At 40.6% G+C, this 22,626-nt stretch overlaps 1 protein-coding gene across 1 annotated transcript; it reads left to right on the top strand.

Moving 5' to 3' along the window:
• Positions 1 to 518: 518 nt before the first annotated feature.
• On the top strand, positions 519 to 17,477 carry LOC125263002 (natural resistance-associated macrophage protein 2-like). The gene is made up of 10 exons (XM_048181836.1): positions 519 to 635; positions 4,835 to 4,876; positions 8,272 to 8,372; positions 10,805 to 10,924; positions 12,203 to 12,322; positions 14,965 to 15,071; positions 16,216 to 16,286; positions 16,372 to 16,439; positions 16,520 to 16,545; positions 17,474 to 17,477. Exons 2-10 carry the CDS (start codon positions 4,843 to 4,845, stop codon positions 17,475 to 17,477), a joined length of 651 nt encoding a protein of 216 aa, XP_048037793.1. The 5' UTR covers positions 519 to 635; positions 4,835 to 4,842.
• The last annotated feature ends 5,149 nt before the right edge of the window (positions 17,478 to 22,626 follow it).

The raw sequence follows: 22,626 nt of genomic DNA, 5'->3' as shown, positions 1-22,626 counted from the left end.
GCACAGAAATTTCACTGTAACTCTTTATGATAGAAAGTTAACATGAACTAACAATGAACAACACTTCTGAAGAATTTATTAATCTATAGTTAGTGTTTATTTCAACATTTACTAATGCATTATTAAAATCAAAAGTTGTATCTGTTAGTATGATTTCATGGACCTGAGCTGACATGAACAAACAATGAACAGATGTGTTTTTATTAACTAACATGAACACAGTATGTATTGCTCATTGCTGGTTAATGTTATTAATGCATTAAATAACCTTAAAACTAATGTGACAACACATATAAAAGACACCTAAAATACAGTGTGACCGAACATCATAATGTGCTTTAAAAACTCACTGAAGGTGTTCATGTTCTTTGTGAAACACACCTGCTGTTCTTCCAGTAAACCGACTGAATGATGAGATCTGAGTTCATTCGAGCGAATTCTTCTCAAATATGATCGTGTCTGATGTGTGATGCGCTCGAGTGACGCTGGGCGTGTCTGTGTGCCATCGGGATCACCACAGATCACATTCTTGATGCTTTTCACAGATGAAGTCACGAGCGCTTCCTCCGTGTCCCACAATCCCTCACTGCAGAGCACTGACTGAAATCACTGGATCAGTCATCTTCTCTTGAGCTGTAAGTAGACTGTTTGCTTTCTCTCTCTGTTGTAGTGTAATTTCATCTTTTTGTATCGTGGGTAGAGTATATCCAAAAACTGTACCAAAGTAAAAGTACAAGAACTCATAGAAATATTTACTCAAAGTAAAAGTGAAAGTACTAATTTTAATACTTGAGTAAGAGTAAAAAAGTATTCAATGAAAAAACTACTCGAGTAGCTCATTACAAGTTACTTTCTAACTATATATATATATATATATATATATATATATATATATATATATATATCGCATGTTATTATTTAGATAGATATTTAAATTATTATTATTATCATAATTAGATATCTTTGCAACGAACAGAAAGATTCAAAGATGACATTAATGAAATACAACTTTTTAAGAACACAAGGAAAGGCAGGAACGGAACAAAAAAAGAAAAGAGGATAAAAAAAACAAGTTTTAATTACGGTACATGAAAGATCTCATCATATCTCTTCCAAAAACAAATACTTTTTTTTATTAATTATTCTTTGTGATTTAATTAAATGTTATACTTCACATATGAAATCTATAGCTATTTTCTTAAGAAATCTGTGTTTGTGAAAACAGAATTTTGCCACAAGGATAAGAAAGTTAGATTCTAAAGATTTGTTTTGGTTTTCAAAAAAGTGAACAACAACTTTAATGTGTAAATGACAGTTCATATTAACTTTAGAAAAACAACAGGAACTCACATCTTTCTAGAAAAGTGATGAAACATGACATGAGAAAAATAAATGACAAATATCTTCATTTTCTTTTTATATCAGCTACATCACAAAATTTCGACACAAAAGCATTACAAGGGCATATATTAAGCAAACTTTTAAAATGCACTTTATTGGGTATACAGCATTTATATGGTAATAACCATGTTTTCCTCCATTGAATGTTATCTATTTTAGAACCCCCCCAAAAATTTCCCTTTTGGAGAAACTGAGTTTCGAGATTGAGAAAGTTGATGATTACATTTATTACATTATTTGCTTAAAAGCGAAACACCTCCCAAACATAACTGTGAAAGTTGTTTTGAGCATGACTCAGGGGAAAGGGAAGCTTTCATCAGACATATTAAACCATCAGGTATAACAGAGTTCAGTTCTTTAAACGGAACAGGACATTGATAGATTATTTTCAAGAGGTCTTTGGCGTCTCCACTGCGGGTGTTCATTCTTACTCTCTGAACAATGGGAGCTTATTTAATGTATAAATTAAGATAGGCTACATGTCCAAAACTGGTAAAGAAATGCTACATTCTTTGCAGTGTTATCGTGGCGTAATCTGTTTGGTTGTAAAATGTCGTCTATTGGCTGTATGAATTGAAATCAAATGAAACCGATACTCGTGGAATTGTTCACAGACAGCATACGCTCATCTAATAAAGATCTTCATCGCTGGCAAACTATAGGATGCATTTGCAGATTTGAAGTCGACGATTCGAAGCTTCGATAGGAGGAGCCTGATTCGACTACCATTCTCACAGTTGAATCTTCGCAGAGCTTATGGCCACGTACACACTGCAGCTAAATTCGGTTGTCAGTTCACCTTTTAGTGCTTAATCGCGTTCTGTACACACAGTAAAATACAGGAGCGTCAACAGCATTCTACAACCGTATTAACTCCCGAAAAATACAGGTAGTAATGACAACCGCATTTACAGAAATTCTATGCAGTGTGTACGGAACCGAACTGAACAACTAGTTGTTAATGACACTTACGTGCACCGGTGTAACGCGTGTGTCTCGTGTATGCGCGGCGAATCACAGGGAAAGCACAAGCCTATCCAAATGCTTTATGCTGAAAAAATCGCGATTCATGTGTGCTCACTTTAATAACTCCATAACCCCGTTTGCTTTATGAGACGAGCTTAAACAACAAGCCCAAAAACGCTTATAATGAGTGACCATGGCAACACAGAATGAGTGCCGCGCGCTGTGTGAAACAAAACACGACGCCTCCGTCGACTGTGTTAGTGTGTTTAGTTAAATTGCTGAAAATAACGAGTGTTTTGTCACTAATATTACTTTGGTCACGATAACGGATACAAAACACGAGAGACGCCAGAACGTCGCTATGGTTTCCAAGCTGTCATTCATCGCATTTTCGAGAGTGAGTCGTGTTCCGTACACACATGTAGCCTAACGATGATTTAGGGGATTCACTCCCGCATTTAAATGCGGTTGTCACTCCTGAAACTTACAGTGTGTACGTGGCCAATATCTGATTTCACACAGACCTACCAGTTCTCTCCCAATAGGTCAGGGCCTTAACCCCCATAGACAAATAATTAGAAATGCCAAATAATTAGAAATGCAGCCAAATGGGCCAAATTTGGGCACAGAACATAACTGTGACACTGTAGTTTATCTTCAGCACAGTTAACTTGAACAGTTGATAATTACTTCTTTTGATTCTATATTAGAGATTAATGTATTTTGTCCACTGCAGAGGAAAGCTGATTTTGAGGAAAATTAGGTTGTAGCTGCTTCTCTACATTAGCTACTACGACTGAAAAGAGATGTTATTTCTGTAGTAACGGCGTTTAGCTCACGAGTTATTGATCCAGGAAATTCGAATCTGTGAAAATGCGACCAACTAAGTCATAAAACTTGAGAATGGCGCGGACGGCTGAGAGACAGATCCGAATATTTTTCATAATAAAAAACTCATAAAAATTATGCAAAAAGACATTTTTCCAAAATAAGTGTAGGCCCTAGTAGTATAACTATCAGGACATAAGTGATGTGTGAACTGAATTTGGTGACAGTACAGTGTGTAACATTGAAGTTATTGACTGTTTTTGCAGTACCGTTTTTCGGGTTTTGCACTTTGCAGACGGTCCCTTCGGATCTGTCTCTCAGCCATCCACGCATAAAGATCAATGTATTTTGTCCACTGCAGAGGAAAGCTGATTTTGAGGAAAATTAGGTTGTAGCTGCTTCTCTACATTACTACGACTGAAAAGAGGTGTACGGTGTACATTTTAGGACTTCCTCACACCTCAGTCATACAACGAAAAGGCATTGCGCCTCGACTGAAAGGCTTCAGGTCTCAGGAAAAACAGCATCAGGTGTCAGGTCTCGTGCAATTAGGCATTGAACGAAATAGCCTCAGACCAAAAGGCATCGGATGAAACGGACTCAGATAAAAAGGCATCAGACTAAAAGGCATCAGGTTTTTTTTTTTGTTTGTTTGTTTGTTTTGTTTTTTGTATAGCCTAACTTTCTATTGGCTTTTATCCCATCATAATAACATCCTTCAATTGTCTTTTTCTTTACTGTTACTATTCCCAAATTGATGTAAGGTGTGTGTGCGTGCATGTTAATTATGTAGCCTTAGAATCTATCTGTTGATGGTATTCATGTAAGCTATTTATGTAATCCCTTGGCGAATAAGAAAAGAAAAGAATAGAAAAGAACATGCCGATTTTCACATTGGTCTGCAGAAAAACAGCAACGGGCTGAATGAAAATGTAAAATGTGACTCTTCCATCCAGATAGTGGTATTCTGTTTTTATTTTTGTTTTTATTTTTTATGCATTCTATTTTTATTCTTATGTATTTGTTTCCTTTTTATGTAAAGCACTTTGAATTACCATTGTGTATGAAATGTGTTAAATAAATAAAATTGCCTTGCCTAATCGACTCTCTGACAGTAGGTGGCGCTGGAACAGCAGAAATAAAGCCGTTTCCTTGATAACCTCTGTACACAAAGCAGCTGTGCTTATAACAACGCATTCAAATAGCTCGAAATATTTTTTTTTACCTCTCTTATAAAAATGAACCATGGTTTTACTACAAATAAAACAAAATGGTTATTGTAGTTAACCATGGTAACCAAATTAACCATGGTTTTGATAACACTATAGTTTATGGTATTTGTAGTAAAATTATTGTTATACAAATAGTCGCCTATCTGACAAAAAAAAAAAAAAAAAAAAAATCAGAGTTACACACTTTTAACCATGGTTAATTTTCGTATGTGTTCACGGCAGTTTGCAATGCAAGCTAGTTGCAATGTGTTATTTTGCTTACTTTTTATACATGCAAATAAAACTAGTGAATAATACAAATTTACAAAATAAATTTGTATTCAAGTAACTTTAAATTCAAGTAACTCCTGCAGCTTTGTGTGCAACCCGTGTCCATCAATGATGTGTCTGTGTTTTCTGTCCTTCAGTCTGACTCATGGAGACTGAACGGAATGGGGATGTGCCGGAAGGTGAGACATGCATCACATCCTGCTGCTTTCACTATAGAAGCAGAATGTGAACTATAATTTTGACAAAAGATTCTTACAGGGAGTGCAGAATTATTAGGCAAGTTGATTTTCTGATCATATTTTTTTCCCAAGCACATTTTACCAATTCCAATCCACATCAATCTTAATAACTACTATTAATATTGTTTTTAATCATTTATAAGTGATATATAATTGTTCATGAAGGCTGGAAATGAAAAATGCCTTATATTCAGGTGTGCAGAATTATTAGGCAAGTTTTCTTTTACAGGCAAAATGAGCCAAAAAAGAGATTTAACTCAGACTGAAAAGTCAAAAATTATTAAATACTCATGAGAAGGACGCAATACTAATGCAATACTAGAAATTGCAAAGTTAAAGCATGACCAAGGGAAAGCAAAATGCTCATTGGGTCAGCGGGGTCAGACAAAAACAGGTGGAAAAGAAAAGACACATGTTAACTGCAAAATAATTAAGAATTAAGGTGAAGAATTAAGTGTGAAACCATCAGGAACCCTTTAGTCTCCAGCGCCACCATTTTCCAGAACTGCAACCTACCTGGAGTCTCCAGAAGTGTGAGGTCTCAGGATCTCAGAGACTTAGGTTAGCTAAAGAATCCTAAAAAATGACCTGCACTTGATAAGAATCACAAGCTGAAGTGTTGTGAAATACATGAAGACTGGGTTTTAATAGGGCTTATAGACAGACAGCTTGAGAATGACTCCTGATGGACAAGCACCACATCCTCTTGTACCACTGTTTGAAGAATTTATCCAGAATCTGGCAGTAAGGTGTTTGAGTTCACTTTTAGTCCATCTCTTATCCTGAAATGTCTGTCTTGCAGAGATGGACTAAAAATGATCTTCCAAAACTTACTGCCAGATTCTGGAAGATAAATTCTTCAAACAGTGGTACAAGAGGATGTGGTGCTGGTCCATCAGGAGTCATTCTCAAGCTGTCTGTCTATAAGCCCTATTAAAACCCAGTCTTCATGTATTTTATAACACTTCAGCTTGTGATTCTTATCAAGTGCAGGTCATTTTTTAGGATTATTTAGCTAACCTAAGTCTCTGAGATCCTGAGACCTTGCACTTCTGGAGACTCCAGGTAGGTTGCAGTTCTGGAAAATGGTGGCGCTGGAGACTAAAGGGTTCCTGATGGTTTCACACTTAATTCTTCACCTTAATTCTTAATTATTTTGCAGTTAACGTGTCTTTTCTTTTCCACCTGTTTTTGTCTGACCCCGCTGACCCAATGAGCATTTTGCTGTCCCTTGGTCATGCTTTAACTTTGCAATTTCTAGTATTGCATTAGTATTGCGTCCTTCTCATGAGTATTTAATAATTTTTGACTTTTCAGTCTGAGTTAAATCTCTTTTTTGGCTCATTTTGCCTGTAAAAGAAAACTTGCCTAATAATTCTGCACACCTGAATATAAGGCATTTTTCATTTCCAGCCTTCATGAACAATTATATATCACTTATAAATGATTAAAAACAATATTAATAGTAGTTATTAAGATTGATGTGGATTGGAATTGGTAAAATGTGCTTGGGAAAAAAATATGATCAGAAAATCAACTTGCCTAATAATTCTGCACTCCCTGTATATTTGCTTTAACAACCTCCCACCACATATATGCACATTTTCAAAAGAGACATTTTTTAAATTCTAGTCATTCCAAAAAAGTAATTTAATATTAAAATGTCAAAAATAATTTAGCTTTGAAATTGTTTTCATATTCAAAACAACTAATATCAAATGATGAACTGAAAACCTAGCAGGTAAAATAGAAACATCAGTAATTTTATTGTTCCATTCTTTACCTATATAAAATCGATAAATGATCAAATCTAATTTAGCTCCGCTATACCTATTGTTAGATGCTTTAAAGCCGCAGTATGTAATTTTTCGCACCTAGAGTTCGTCTAAAGGCGTAGCTTGATGATGACACTCAGTTTAAGCACGGAATCTTGGGAAATGTTATCTTCACCTCACAGCCGGTGGAAAAGAACCGGGACGGGACAGAAATCATGTTCATGGATGAGATTATTAACGTTACTGTAGTATGAAGCAGAGCAGGAGTGAGTGTTGTCAGGATACTGTTGAACCAGATACTGTTCATTTCAGGCCTGCTATTCCTGTCTTTACACAAGATGGCCACAACACCTGTGTCTTCTGACAAGATGGCCGCTATAACAGAGTCAGAGCCAAGCCAGAGTTTCTTCACGTTATGCCTGCCCAGCCAGAGACTGTTCACGTCATGCCTTCCATGCCTGAGTCTCTTCACAAGATGACCACCATGCCAGAGCATCTTCATGCCAAAGCTGCCACACCAGAGCCTTCCCACAGAACCTTCTCTTAAATGTATCTAATATGATAAACAGAGCTGCGTTACCTCATACTCATGACCGGAAAAGCGGAAGCGGCGCCGGCGACTGTGTCATAATAAAAGTCCCGCTGCTCGTGAGGCGTGTGTTGATCAATCGCTCCAGCTCCTCGTTCAGCTCCACAACACTCGCTCCTGCTCTGCTTCACACTACAGTAACGTTAATAATCGCATCCATGAACATGATTTCTGCCTGAGTCCAATCCGTATTCTTTTGCACAGTCTGTTGATGTGAAGACCACATGTCCCAAGATTCTGTGCTCAAACTTGGTGTCATCAAACTACGCCTTTGTTCTGAATAGACCTCTGGCGACCTCTAGTGGACAAAATTATTACATATTGTACCTTTAATGTACTAAAAATTCTTCTTTAGTACTGCTTAAGATAATCTTAAGAACATCTAAGTGTACTCAACAACTGTGCTATTTTGAGACATCATGAAATATGAACTAAAATGTACTTTTAATATACTATCCCTGTATTAAAAAAATATATTTAGCTACCGCTGTAGTACACTATGGGTTCAAATGTACTATAAGTGGTATCTAAATACATTTTTTAAATTAGTGCATGAAAATAAAGCACTTTAAGTATATTATAGAAATGTACTTTTTTCACCAGGGATAAACCTGTGTCTTTATGTTTTATTCTTAAAATGTATTACTATGTTTCTTATGTGCACTGGAAGCTTCAGTACCAGGACAAATTCCTTGTGTGTGTGTAAGCACAGTTAGAAATAAAGCTCTTTCTGATTCCGATTACTTGTAATGCATTACCCCCAACACTAAAATAAGTGTTTGCTTTCTGGGCAATTTTTGTCTTAATTTGAGTTCATGTGTTGAAAACCTCATCCGAGGCTCATGTGACTGAAGCGTGAGTGTTTCTGCCATGTCTCAAGGATCAGTCATTCTGAACCGCTATAAAGTGTGTCTTTATCTAATCTGTGCTGTAAGTGTGGCAGTGAAGCGTGTGATGTGTGTTTGTTTCAGAGCGGGAGCCTGCCCTCTACACTCCGGTGTCTCCGCAGGACCAGCCCATCTCGACGTACTTCGATGAGAGGGTTCCCATCCCGGATGATGACACGGCAAAGGTAGCTGAAGCAGAGCGTTGTGGATTAGAGGTCTTCAGAGGACTTCCATCCGAAACCATAAGGTCCAACCCTAGCGGGTTCGGGTTCAAAACGTTGTCAAGTGCCTCAGACACGGGTCGGGTCTGATATTAGCAGCCTCGGGTCTTGGGTAATTTTAAATAAATGTGCTTGTACCGAATGGACCTGAGAAGACCTTAATTCTTTTACAATAAGCCAACTTTCCATCGTTCGTTCTGGGCATTTAACAGTTTTTATTATTTATAACAAATGCATATATGAAATAATTCTATGACAACATTTATTATCCACCTTCTATGTTCTCTAGTCCACATTTTCTGACTCTGTCGATTTTTATGATGAACAGGTTTAATGTAGGCTTTCACTGACATGTAAACATTTGATCAGCGAACATATGCAGAATCTGAATGACGCACAAGAACAAACCTCTTCTGGAAGCTCAAACGTGCTGCATAACCAATCGCCGTTTCTCAAGTATGCGTTCTTGTCTGTACTTGTGGACTTGTGGACTTGTGAAACGTGATGTGATGTGTCATTGCCCTCCAGCCTAACGTCTTTCCCCGGTTGAAACACTGATTGATGGATTATATGAGACAAGATTCATTTCAGTAAGTTGTTCTGAATCTTTCAACATTCCTTCTGATGTTCATTCATGTTGATTTGGTGCTGTAAGCAGTAGTAAAGAGGAAGAGATGATGGCAGTGTAGTTTGATGAGGGATCTGTTATCAGTCACGTGTGTGTGATGGGTAATGGATAAGAACACACTCCTTTGCCAGATTGTGGTTTATAACTGCTACATTCTTCCTCATGAATTGGTCTCAAAACTCAAAACATCTTAGTTTCTTCAAGAGGAACAGATTCTGAATAAACAAGTGGAAAAATAAAGACAAATGGGAAGTGTTGTGAAAACAGCATAACTCTGGACACTCGTCATGTGTTCTTCAGAGGGATACGAATCTGACTCAGATCAGCATTTACTGAAGCAACAGCAATCATGTGACCTTGTTTAGGGACTTATTTCCTGTATCAGGATAGTGGCGAAGTGAAAGCAAAATGCAGGGAAACAAAGCCCATTTCCACACAAGCATAACAGCCCTTATATGTGACGTCAGCTCAGGAGATGCACTAGTGACAGATGGAAAAAAAGCTGTGAATTTAACGGATGCACAAAACTGGAATATGGCATAAAACATTTGTGAATAAAGCAGCGTTTCCATCCCATGTGTTCAAGAGAACAAAATTGCCACTTCCTGGGAAACTGGCGCAAAATATCAGTAATAAAAATGGAAGTTGCTTCACTCGGGCTCTTTTTTCCTCCATCAGAAATGAGTTTCATCTCAGAGCGTCAGACGAAACACAATAAACGGCGTCATGTTCTCTTGCGTTTGGATGCTGGTGTTTGGGAACACAATCGTGAGACGCTTAAATCAAATCATTCTGATGACAGACTTTGACTCAGGTGATTCAGAACCACCAAACCAACATTTGAGATGCTGCGATGCCATTGGTCCTCTGGTTAGTCCAGTTATCCAATCACAGCCTCTGATGAGGCAAAGTCACATTTTTGTTGCGAATTGAGGATTTTGTTTTGGTAAATGTGTTTCCATCAGAGTTTATGCGCACATCTTATTAGTTGGAAAAAATTATCCACCTCAATTGAGCGCATACAATTTTTTGTTTGTTTGTTTTGAATTTATGTGCATCTTGGCATTTCCATCCAGTGTTTTTTCATGCAATATCCTGAAATAGTGTTTGGAAACACATGCTGTGCCCCAATTCGCCTACTTATACTATGCCCTGAAAGTATGCACTCTTTTTGTAAAGAAAAACTACATACTTTTGAAAAGAGTAGACAAGCTTTGGGACACTCTATCACATCATACAATTGCATCTTTGCATCCTTACACACATCCTGGCACCGTAAACTGGCCTGTCAATCATCTTAAATCTACCACATGTAATTTAATTTCCTACCGTACCTGAGAGAAATGCAGCAGGACGATGATCGCCGGTCTTTCATGCAGAGAACTCTCCTCATATTAATGCAGAATGATGAAAAGTTAATGACCAAACAGATCTTTATAAAAGTCCACATTGTTATTACAGATGAAATATAACAATATTAGCCGTTATAGTGTGCACGGATCCACACTTCGAAAATCTATCAGAAATAGTAGACCATCCAGAGACTTTTGGCATACTCTTTTCAAAATACTATGCTTTGTGACACTCTTATTTTAATCTCACATACTATTAAGGATGGATATGCACACTGGGATAGCTAGTGTTGTCATGCTTACATTTTCCTGCAGTTACAGGTAATGGCTTTTACAGCTCAAGAATGTTTTGGAGTCCAGATTGAGATGAATGTGAATGCTAATGGATCGCTATGTTGAACTCTCCCTCTCTCTAGATGTTTAGCTTTCGTAAACTTTGGGCCTTCACTGGACCGGGTTTTCTGATGAGCATTGCGTATCTGGACCCTGGGAACATCGAGTCGGACCTTCAGTGTGGGGCTATAGCAGGATTTAAGGTGAGTCCAGATTTCATGTACAGCCTCTGCAGTTGTGCTTATTACATCTGAATAACACGATGGTCATTTCTGATGCTCTGAGATCTTTCATTCCTGTAGATCAAACATTAGCAACACAGAGAGTTCTTGTTTTCCCAAATGTGTAAACACAAATCATTTCAGATTTCAACAGGACAGATATATCAAATCAGAAATGCATATTGTACTTCTTTTACAAGGTGTTTACACACACTTCTTGGTGACCTTGTAGAGGTGTCATAAATGCCATAAATACAGTTTCCGCTGTATGTTTCATGCTGTAGACTCTCAATAGTGCAGGAAACACTTTTCAGGACATGCTGTGATCATATCACTACAAAAATCGCCTGTCAATGGCGTCATACCCGCGTTACCCTCAGTTTCTGGTTTTATTTTGAAGAAACCATGGAAACACCAAAGACGCTTTAATATTTACATGTTTTAATAGACAAGGGAACAACTGTTTTGATATATTTATAAACTAATTATTGTTATGTAGCTCAACACGTTTAGTCTTATTGTTTAAATCTAATTTTCTTGATTTTTGCGAGTCTCATGCTTTACCATGCCTCAGAGAAAAACACTATTTTGTGAAGTAGCTAACATAGTATAATCAGATGCAGCTTTATTTTTAGTAACAGTAATACAGCATTTTCTCCATCATTACAATACGTTAAAATTAATTGCATGCATTTATCAACACAATCATCCAGCATTTAATCTGATATTGTAAAATCGATCTATCTTACTGCAGTGTGTAACAGTGTCTCACAGCAGCCGCCGAGCGAACGCACAGAGTAACGTTATAACATCATTTTCAACACTCTCAAATGTATCTAATATGATAAACAGAGCTGCGTTACCTCATACTCATGACCGGAAAAGCGGCAGCGGCGCCGGCGACTGTGTCATAATAAAAGTCCCGCTGCTCGTGAAGCGTGTGTTGATCAATCGCTCCAGCTCCTCGTTCAGCTCCACAACACTCGCTCCTGCTCTGCTTCACACTACAGTAACGTTAATAATCGCATCCATGAACATGATTTCTTCCCGTGTCCTATCCCAATTGTTTTCCACCGGCTGTGATGTGAAGACCACATGTCCCAAGATTCCGCGCTCAAACTTGGCGTCATCAAGCTACGCCTTTGTTTTATATAGGCCTCTAGCAACCTCTAGTGGATAGAAAATATTACATATTGTACCTTTAAGGAAATTTTTAGAAAAATAATGTAAGGATAATGTAATGTAATGTCTGTCCCTCAGCTGCTCTGGGTTCTGCTGGCCTCCACCATCATCGGGCTCCTGCTGCAGCGTCTGGCCGCGCGCCTCGGTGTCGTCACAGGGATGCACCTGGCCGAGGTCTGCTACAGCCATTACCCCAAGGTACGTTCATCAGCAAGACCAACATACATGTGCTTCAGATGATTGCTTTCTAAAATTCTGCTCTTTAGGCATGTGACTATATCATTTTCATACCATAATAATTGCTAAAGCTTCTATCATGGTATGCAGAAATGTAAGCATTGTCCTCTTAAGATCAAGTTTAATAATTTTTTATATAACAGGCCCACAAACAGGGCTTAGATTAAGCCAGGATTAGTCATTAGCTCAGTTAGGACATTTGAGTAGCTTTTATAAACGTGACTTAGAAAAAAACTTTACTGGTGTGCATCTTAAAGGGTTAGTTCACCCAAAAATGACATTTCTGTCATTAATTACTCTCCCTCATGTCGTTCCACACCTGTAAGACCTTCATTCATCTTCAGAACACAAAATAAGATATTTTTGATTAAATCTCTGAGATTTCTGACCTGCATATACACAGCAGTGTCATAACCAATTTCAAGGCCCAGAAAGGTAGTAAAGACATTGTTGAAAAAAGGCTGCAGTGGTTCAATCTTAATGTTATTAAGCAACTAAAATACTTTGTGTGCAAAACGAAACAAAAATAATGACTTTATTCAACAATTTCTTGTCTTCGCTGTTGACATAGTAAACACAGTGCGGTGCTTCTTCCTTGAACCACTAAAGTCACAACACACTCTTTGAACTAACCCTTTAAGACAAACCAATGGCACTGATACGTCAGTACAAGTTGCTCTTGGTTAAAACAGCTCATATATGCAGTTTAGTTTGGGACTAGACTTACTGTAAGCCTTGTCTGTGAAACCAGGGGGAAAGAAATTAGAACATTTGTGCAATAAAACAATACACAAAATAATCAAATGTTTACAAAGTATACAAAAAGTATATAAATGTTTATAAAGTAAACATTTCAAACAGATTAAAGAGCAAAAGAACAATAATAAAGAATCAGAACATATTCAGATATCATATCTAGCATGTTTTAGTCCAGATTAAAATGTAGAAATGTGTAAACAAATGTTTGAAAATAAATATTAAGTTCAGCATATGAAACAGAATTTGTACTGGTCTTCAGTATTATGTCGTATATCCGATTGAAACGGCTTCTCAAACAAGAACAAATGTAGGGCGGAGCTTGATGTTGTCTGTGTGGATTGACTTTGACTTTGAGTGTTCAACTTTAATAGTGCATAACTTGTCACGTAAGGCACAGAGACAAGAAGGTAAGATCCATAAGCAGCTTTAATGGGTAATCCAAGACGTAATCAGACAGGCAGGGGTCAAAAATCCACAGAGCAGTCAACAGAAAACAAAGAAAACAAACAGTGAAATCGGTGACCGTAAATGAAACCAACCTAACAAAAGCAGAAACAAACCAGGTATAAATAGACAGACACTAATGAACAAACACAAAACAGCTGGGTGCAATGAACGGGATAATGAGTCCGGGAAGTGGGTTATGGGAAATGCAGTCCAAAAGTGTGGTGAGGAACAGTCCGGGTTGGAGTGCCCTCTAGTGACCAACCAGGGCACTCCAACTGGTGATCATGACAGTACCCCCTCTCAATGGACGCTCCACCTGACCAAACACAAAACAAAACTCTCAGGAGGGAGGTGGTCCAGAGGAGGACCAGGGGGAGGGACGGCGGGCCAGGTCCAGAGTCCCCGACTGAAGGCCAGGGGGGATCCGGAGGAACAGACCATGGGGGCTCTAGTGAGGTCGGAGTCCTGGCTGAGTGCCAGGGCGGTGCTGGAGGAACTGACCAGGTGGGTACCAGCAGGTCTGGAGTTCTGGCTGATTGCTGACTGCTGACTCATGGGCTGGAGCGGACTCACGGGCTGGAGCGTGCTCACTGGTTGGAATGGACTTACGGGCTGGAGCAGGTTCTGGAGTGGACTCACGGGCTGGGGTGGGTGCTGGAGGTAATCGAATCTGCCCCTTATGCAGATACAGGTAATTGGCGAAATTCCAGAAATTTAACCTCCCAACCAGCTTCATCTCCCACTGCGGCAGAGGATCATCGAGACAATTGTTGAATATGTCCTTGAGGACCGCATCAGGGAGATTTAACCTCTCCGCCCGTGACCAAAACCTCTGAGTGAATGCCCGCACCTCCATACCTCTCTGGAGAAGTGTAGTCAGATCCAGGGGACCGCTCTGACTTCCCCTTGGGCTAGCCGCTGGCCAGAATCTCTTGCTGCTGGATCTAGGCATGAGGTTGGTTTCTGTCACGTAAGGCACAGAGACAAGAAGGTAAGATCCATAAGCAGCTTTAATGGGTAATCCAAGACGTAATCAGACAGGCAGGGGTCAAAAATCCACAGAGCAGTCAACAGAAAACAAAGAAAACAAACAGTGAAATCGGTGACCGTAAATGAAACCAACCTAACAAAAGCAGAAACAAACCAGGTATAAATAGACAGACACTAATGAACAAACACAAAACAGCTGGGTGCAATGAACGGGATAATGAGTCCGGGAAGTGGGTTATGGGAAATGCAGTCCAAAAGTGTGGTGAGGAACAGTCCGGGTTGGAGTGCCCTCTAGTGACCAACCAGGGCACTCCAACTGGTGATCATGACATAACTGTATATGTTTAACTGAAGTGTTGTGGGATGTTGATCTGTGGTGAAGTGTTTCCTGTTCCTGTGGTGTGCAGGTGCCGCGATTCATCCTGTGGATTACGGTGGAGCTGGCCATTATTGGCTCTGACATGCAGGAGGTCATCGGCTCCGCCATCGCCCTCAATCTGCTGTCGGTCGGCAGGTACATCATCATGACCAAACACTGTTCGACAGATCAAACTATTCAAACATTTTTAACGCAAACTGATGTGGCACCAGATTCAATGGGAGAAATGTTCATCTAAAAGGCTCATGTTAATCTTTTCATGTCGCATCTTCATCTTCAACATGCAGAGATGAGATCTTTACTGTTTTTAAGTGGAAGAGTTTTCTAGGTTTAACGGCACATCTGTGGCAGATATGTGAAATATATCACTGATATTATTGTGCACACTGTCTATTCACCAACACACTCTTTGTTTCATGTCTATCTCTGTCATAAAGAGAGAAACAATTGGGTTGTGGACAATGTGGACATTGTGATTTTTTTTTAACAAACTGACTTCTTTGTTTAGAATAACTTAAGAGCACAAACCCAGTTTTCCTCTGAGAAAAGCTGTAGTAAATCAGGGGCCATATTCACAAAACATTTTTTTACCACTAAGAGTTCTCAGTAAAAGTTCTTAGTTAAGAGTTTTCTATTCACAAAGCTGCTGAGACCAACTTTAACTAAGGAATAGAGAGAAGTCTTAAGATACGAGTGAGGGGGGGGGGGTTGACCTCGTTGCTATGGATGATGTCATCACGCTTACTAACTATGCCCACAGTGATTGGCTGATGGGGAGGAGTCTCTGTCGATTTAATCATAGAAATATTGTAGAATGAGGTACCATGTTGCCATATTCAAATAAAGATTTTAAAATGTAGGCTAAGTGTCACTAATTAAACTAGTATATGTTCAGCTAATTGTCAGCATGTCTGCGTCTCAAGTGACAATCTCAACAAATGATGTTTTATAAACAAAGTTTGGGAGGAGCATGTTCAAATGGTCTATCAAATCTGCTCCAGAGGAGGTTTATACTGTATATATACACAGCCGACTCACCTATAGTTACCTCGACAGTTTTTTGTATCGCTCCACCACCCTGTTCCTCACTCTCAGCTGGGGATACGAGGAGAACTCTGGGTTTGGGAGAGCCATGTGCTCAAGCACAACACAAACAAAGACACATTGAGCAGAGACAAGATAGAGAGGAGAACCCTGATAGTTTTAATGTTTGCCATTTGAGTTCATTCAGCATGTGAAGAAATGGAGATGATCCTTAGAAAGCTTTTTTGTTCTTCAGGATTCCTCTGTGGGGTGGAGTGCTGATAACCATCATCGACACTTTTGTGTTCCTGTTTTTGGACAAGTACGGTACGTCAGCACTAAAGCAGTGTGAGAATGAGAAGAACGACCCGTGTCTTGGCTCTGATGAGAATTTCTGGTTTGTTCTCGTCAGGTCTGAGGAAGCTGGAGGCGTTCTTCGGGTTCCTCATCACCGTCATGGCTCTCAGCTTTGGTTACGAGGTGCAGTAAAGCAGCAGCATGTTCTCTGTAGATCGGCTCTTGAAGCACAGCAGTGTTTGACAGTCTGTGGTTGTTTGCAGTATGTGCGTGTGGCTCCGGACCAGGGGTCTGGCGTCCGAAGAGAAGCTCGAAGGGGGAAAACCCCGTGGAGGCTTGCGGGACCTCTCAGACTGCGAATAACAGGGGTTCCAACCACCTATCCCAATTTTTGGCGTCCTCTTGAACAAATTTACGAATCAGGGATTTAAGCGTGCGATTAAAACGTTCGACCAGCTCATCCATTTGTGGGTGAAAGACGCTGGTACGAACCGATTTAATGCCCAATAACTCGTAAAGTTTGCGTAACGTGTGTGACATAAACGCCGTGCCTTGATCAGTGAGGATTTCTTTCGGAATCCTCACTCGGGAGATTAAACTAAACATCGTGTCCGCAACACTCTTAGCGGAAATGTTGCGGAGAGCCACTGCTTCGGGGTATCGCGTTGCATAATCTGCAATGACTAATGCAAAGCGATGCCCTCTCGCTGATCGCTCTAATGGCCCGATGAGGTCAATACCAATTCTTTCGAAGGGGACCTGCATTAATGGGAGAGGGCGCAAAGGCGCTTTTGGGGTGGCCAGTGGATTTACCAACTGACATTCATGACAAGACGCACACCGCCTGCGCACATTCTCGTGAATGCCCGGCCAAAAAAATCGGGTCATGAGGCGATTTAGTGTTGCCGTTTGTCCTAAATGCCCAGCCACTGGATTAGAATGAGCCGCTTGGAAAAGCATTTCCCTGCGCCTCTTCAGAACTAACAATTGAGTTGTATCTTCCTTTGTCTGAATGTCTTGGGTCACTCAATACAACCTATCTTTTATGATCGCAAAGTATGGATAAGAGAGCGGTTGTCCAGGGTGGAGAGGCTGACCATCAATGGTACTGACCTTTTCAAATGCATGTTTTAGCGTCTCATTGTGAGACTGCTCCAGGGGAAAATCATCGCGATCCAATAGAATAAGTCTTCCGATCTCACTCTGTTCCCCTGAAGCTGAACTCACTGGTCCCTGATCAGTCTCTCCCACCTGCACTCGCACATCTCTATCCAGCAATTTTCTCCCCAAGAGGCATCCGAGCATAAACACCCTAATAATTCATTAAACGCGGGCCAATTCGTTCCCAAAATTATCGGATGCCGGAGGTGCGGATTAACTGCCACCTCAACACTATGCTTTTGACCCCTGAAATGAATAATGACGGGCACTATCGGATATTTCACCACATCCCCGTGCACACACCGCACCCTAACCACGCGGCCTGTATCCAATGCCCCGGATGAAATCAGGCTTTGATGAACGGAGGTTTGGTTACATCCTGAGTCCACCAAAGCCTGATAGGTACCCCCCTTGATACTCACAGGTATTTGGTACTCGCCAGCTTGACCAGGGGCAGCCTGCAGGACGTCCAGGTCCTGGATCATTGTCCCGAACTCCAGGGGAGAGGGACAGGCCTGGAGAGAGAGGGGGAAAAAAGAGGGGGAGAGAGAGAGGTAGATGGTAGGGGTTGCTGACCCCTTGGCACGCCACCATGTGGTCCTCCGCCAGCTGGATAGCGGAGTCTAGCGACGTGGGATGGTGGCACTGGACCCACTCGGCGGTTTTCTTTGGGAGCCGCGTGATGAACTGCTCCAGTACCACGTGATCGATAACCTGGTCCACGTCGTTTCCCTCCGCCAGCAGCCATTTGCGGCACGAGTCCCGGAGCTGTTGGGCCATCACGAAGGGCCGGCCCGATTCACCCACCTCCAGGGAGCAGAAGCGCTGTCTGTGCTGTTCCGGGGTCCGACCGACCCGCTGGATAATGGCCCACCAAAGGTCGTCGAAGACCAGGAGGTTCTGTACTGGCAGCTGCTGTGCTGCCACCTGTGATTCCCCCGAGAGCAGCGGGACTAATCTCATCGACCACTGGTCCCGCGGCCAACCGCTCGCCTCAGCGGAACGTTCAAACAGGTCGAGGAAGATTTCGGGGTCGTCCAGGGGACCCATTTTATTCAGGGGTAGGTGGGTGGGCACAGCTGGCTGCCCAACGGTCTCCGTGAGATCCTCCCGGTTGATCCAGCTCAAGAATCTCCTGCTGCTGGGTCTGCAAAATAGTCTGGAAACAGCGTTCCTGGTCGTTCCTCAGGTCCAGCAGGGCCTGATGTTGTTCTTGATGTAAGACCGCAAGGGAGGCGATGATGTCCGCAAACGGGGTGGGAGACGAAGATTGCATGGCAGCGGCCACCAGTCTTCCTTCCCGGGTTTCGGCACCAGTGTAGTAAGATCAAAGTTTGTCTGGAAGGAAGAGGACGGAGTTGGCAATCGTCTGCTGACTGAGCTTTATTCAACAACTCAAAACTGTTCAACAGAAAGACATAATATAAATAAATAATCCACAAAGGGCTTCACTCCAGTCTTGGTATACACAATTCTCAACGGGCTTCACACCAGCGTCGTGACCAGCGTCTCAGTCAGCAGTTCCTCTCTCTCTGCTTCTCGTGGCGTTTTATCCTGTCTCCGCGCCAATTACTGGAATGAGAAACAGGTGTTCGTGATTTACATTTAACCCGCTCACTTACCAAGCCTCTCCTGACGCTTTCTCCTGCTGCAGACCTTGCTATGACCTTTGGAATTCCCTAGTGGTCTAGTGGTAGATTTTTTGTTAACAGTATCAAAGGTTGCGTGTTGTAATCCACCCTCGCATATCCCCCCCCCCCACATTAAAATCAAAGATGTTCATCAATGTTTGTATATCAAGAACAGGGACACGTTTGTGTGCATTTGTTTCGTGATTTTACCGGAAAAACAGAACCTCCGCAACGGCGTAAAGCGAACGAAGACATGCACGAGCAAAAAAAGAACGTAACCCCGCCTACGTTTTAATTTGATTGGCCATCTCAATCATTTTGACATTGACGAGCGTTCTTAGACCACTGAGGCAGACCAGACTAAAAATGTAACTTTTAAACCGTTTTGTCATTCTAACTACATGCAGAGTGCTGTAATGAAGTGCAGCAGAGCAGTGCAAGAATTTCATTTCACAATATTGAGGGGGACGATTTGGCCATTTCTAATTATTGGGTGGGGATTTGTCCCCCTCAATGTCTATGGTGGTCTATGGCCCTGATCTACTGGTGTGTTATTTAGTGCTGGGAGCTGTCAATCATATTTGACCTCTGACCTGTGACTCTTATTTGACTGTTGATGGATTCACTTTATTTCAGTGTAAAGATGTTTAGTGTGAAGTGGAAGATTGTGATCTTCTTATTATCAGGAGAGAAAATGAAGAAATACTTCAGCCTCAAACTGCTGACACACACAGAGACGACAAACATCCAGCAGAAGCTGTTTATCCACCGACAGATCAAACCAGACACACTGATGCTTGAACAGATAAAATAAAGAGAAAAAATATTACAGGGTTCATTCGACTCAAAAGCCAGTAAATCACATGTATAATGTTTGCATAATGTTGTAGGATGTAGTGGAGTCCCATGTTGACTGCTTCATCCACAGACCTGTTAGCTCGATAAGCAAACTGCAGGGGGTCCAGAAAGGGTCCAGTAATGTCCTTCAGGTAGGCCAGCACCAGTCTCTCAAATGACTTCATGACCACAGATGTTAAGGCAACAGGTCTGTAGTCATTCAGTCCTGTGATTTTGGGGTGTTTTTGGGGATGGGGAAGATGGTAGAGTATTTGAAGCAGGAAGGAACTTCACACAGCTCCAGTTGAAGGGAACAGATTCTGGAATCCACTGCCGCTTCAGTGTATAGCTCTTGAGTGATTCTTAATGAAGTTATTAATCAATATTCATCCTTCTAAATGTTAAATGATTTGAATGACTTTATCAAGGTGTATTTTACAGTATTTCACAATTGCTTAAACACTAAACCCCATTCTCTGAACCCAATGCTCAGTGGCCTAAACCCATTTGTCGAATCAGTCACTTTGTAGGCAAAACCTTAAACAAGTTCAGGTAGTTAAGACACTGTTTGCAAATCTCATCCACTCTTTTTGCAAAACTCTAAACTAGAGGTCTACAAAGAAGACCCGAGACCCGAGGACCTGGGACCCGACCCGGGACCCGTACAGGTTCGGGACTATATTTTAAATGGTCAGCCGGGTCGGGTCCTAATCTATTACTTCGGTTCCCGGGTCTGATTAACATTGTGTGTATACCCGAGCCAATTTGATTTGGAGATCACCCGAATCAAGAGCAAGTGTGTGTGTGTGTGTGTGTGTGTGTGAGAGAGCGCGTGTGTGTGTGTGTGTGTGTGTGTGTGTGTGTGTGTGTGTGTGTGTGAGAGAGAGAGCGCTTGTGTGTGTGTGTGTGTGTGTGTGTGAGAGATAGAGAGATTGTGTGTGTGTGTGTGTGTGTGTGTGTGTGTGTGTGTGTGTGTCACAGGCAGAGTGTGTGAATATGTGTGTGTGTTTCAATGAGTGTGTGAGTGCAGAGGGGGGAGGGAGGGAGGGAGGGAGCAGAGCGTGAGAAAGGAACAAGTACAGTGTGTGTGTGTGTGTGTGTGTGTGTGTGTGTGTGTCACGGGAGAGAGAGAGAGAGAGAGAGAGAGAGAGAGAGAGAGAGAGAGTGTGTGTGTGTGTGTGTGTGTGTGTGTGTGTGTGTGTGTGTGTGTGTGTGTGTGAGAGAGAGAATTTGAACACCATTTTATTACAATTTAAATAAAAAAGTGACACAAGAGTATATTGTCTACCAAGCAGAGAGACCCTCAGAGCAAACTGTTAAAAATCAAAACATCATCAATAATATTACAAAGAACATTTTTTACACACCATCTTTGTTCAAAATACATCATATTTTTTGTTGCTTTATAATAACGAAAGTCAATTAAAATTCTTGACTTCACCAAGATTGAAAAAATCATTGTAACATCTGTGTCGAAACTTCCCTCCATTTTTCTTTTTCTACTCACATAAATTGCCATTTTCGCTTTACCCAACAAGAAATTAAATAATTGACATTCAAAGGAACGTCTTCTGGAATACTTAAAACCACAAATAAAAATCTCCATGGAAACCTTTTAAACAGATCTTGTAACAAAGAAAACAAAGGTCTTAATCTATTACAATACATGAAGGCATGAAACACGATTCTCGATTTACTTCACAATTAATTATTGAAACAAAAGCATTAACAGCTATAATTCCATGCAAAACTCTCCATTGTAAATCCCCTGTTTTTTTACTAAGTGGTGACTTATAAAGTGCCCCCCATTCAGGTCTTACATTTTCACTCAAGTGTAGAACATTACGCCAAGGTCAGTCTATTTTTCCATCAAGACTTTTTTTGTTAAAAACTTTAACACAATATCTATACATAACTTTACCAGAAACCTTCCCTTTCCCTTACAAAACTAAATTACTACATCTTAAAAGAAACCCATTACACATTTCTAAATCAGGTATCAAACACAAATTCGGGAAAGAATCATCATCCTCAGGTTGAATCCGCTCTTCTTTGATTTGATAAGTAAGTCCGTCAAAACAGGAAAAAAATTCTCATTCGACACATCCAAACGTGAACCAAAAATCAGAGGTTCTTGTAGCGTCCAATACAAAGAATCAGTATTTTCACATCTCAAAACTTTAAAAAGTGACCACACTTTAAATAAATTACAATAATAAATTGGTAATTTGGATACAGACATTTCTTAGGGTTCATCAAAAACAAGGTCTTGTCCAGGCCCAAACCTTCAAATTTGTTTAAAATAATAGAAGCAGCCAAACTCCAATTTTCATTTACAGGAGTATCAATGAACCTTTGTACAAATTTTATCCTAAAAGCTGCCGCTCTACTTTGCAAATGAATCAGACCTTGTCCCCCTTCATCTTTAGACAAAAAGAAAACACTTTGTGGAACCCAATGTAAATTGAAACAACTTTATCTATTCTTTTTGGTTTACTGTAATGATGTTGCTTCATTCTTCTCTTTTGTGGTGTCTTAAAAACACACTCATCCTGTTCTTCCAATAAACAAAGATCTCTTAACAGTTCTACATCTTGATTTTGGTCAGAACTCTGCCTATCACCTGAACCATTAGCTGACTGCATCTGATCAGATACAGAATCTTCTTCCATCTCAACCACAGTCTGTCCTTCATCAACCGTTTGTTTCACAACTGCTGCATCACTTGATAAAGCTATTAG

The sequence above is a fragment of the Megalobrama amblycephala genome, linkage group LG2, assembly GCF_018812025.1.
Source record: "Megalobrama amblycephala isolate DHTTF-2021 linkage group LG2, ASM1881202v1, whole genome shotgun sequence".
Classification (NCBI taxonomy): domain Eukaryota; kingdom Metazoa; phylum Chordata; class Actinopteri; order Cypriniformes; family Xenocyprididae; genus Megalobrama; species Megalobrama amblycephala.
Note: the sequence above shows the minus strand (reverse complement) of the source record. Positions and strands in the feature narration are given on the sequence as shown.

Bases quoted from the DNA above. Each gene is read 5' to 3' on its own strand.
- LOC125263002 (XM_048181836.1), top strand. From the start codon at position 4,843: ATGGAGACTGAACGGAATGGGGATGTGCCGGAAG. The intron at 16,287-16,371 runs GTACGTCAGCAC...TGTTCTCGTCAG, and splicing joins CCTGTTTTTGGACAAGTACG to GTCTGAGGAAGCTGGAGGCG. The intron at 16,440-16,519 runs GTGCAGTAAAGC...GGTTGTTTGCAG, and splicing joins CTCTCAGCTTTGGTTACGAG to TATGTGCGTGTGGCTCCGGA.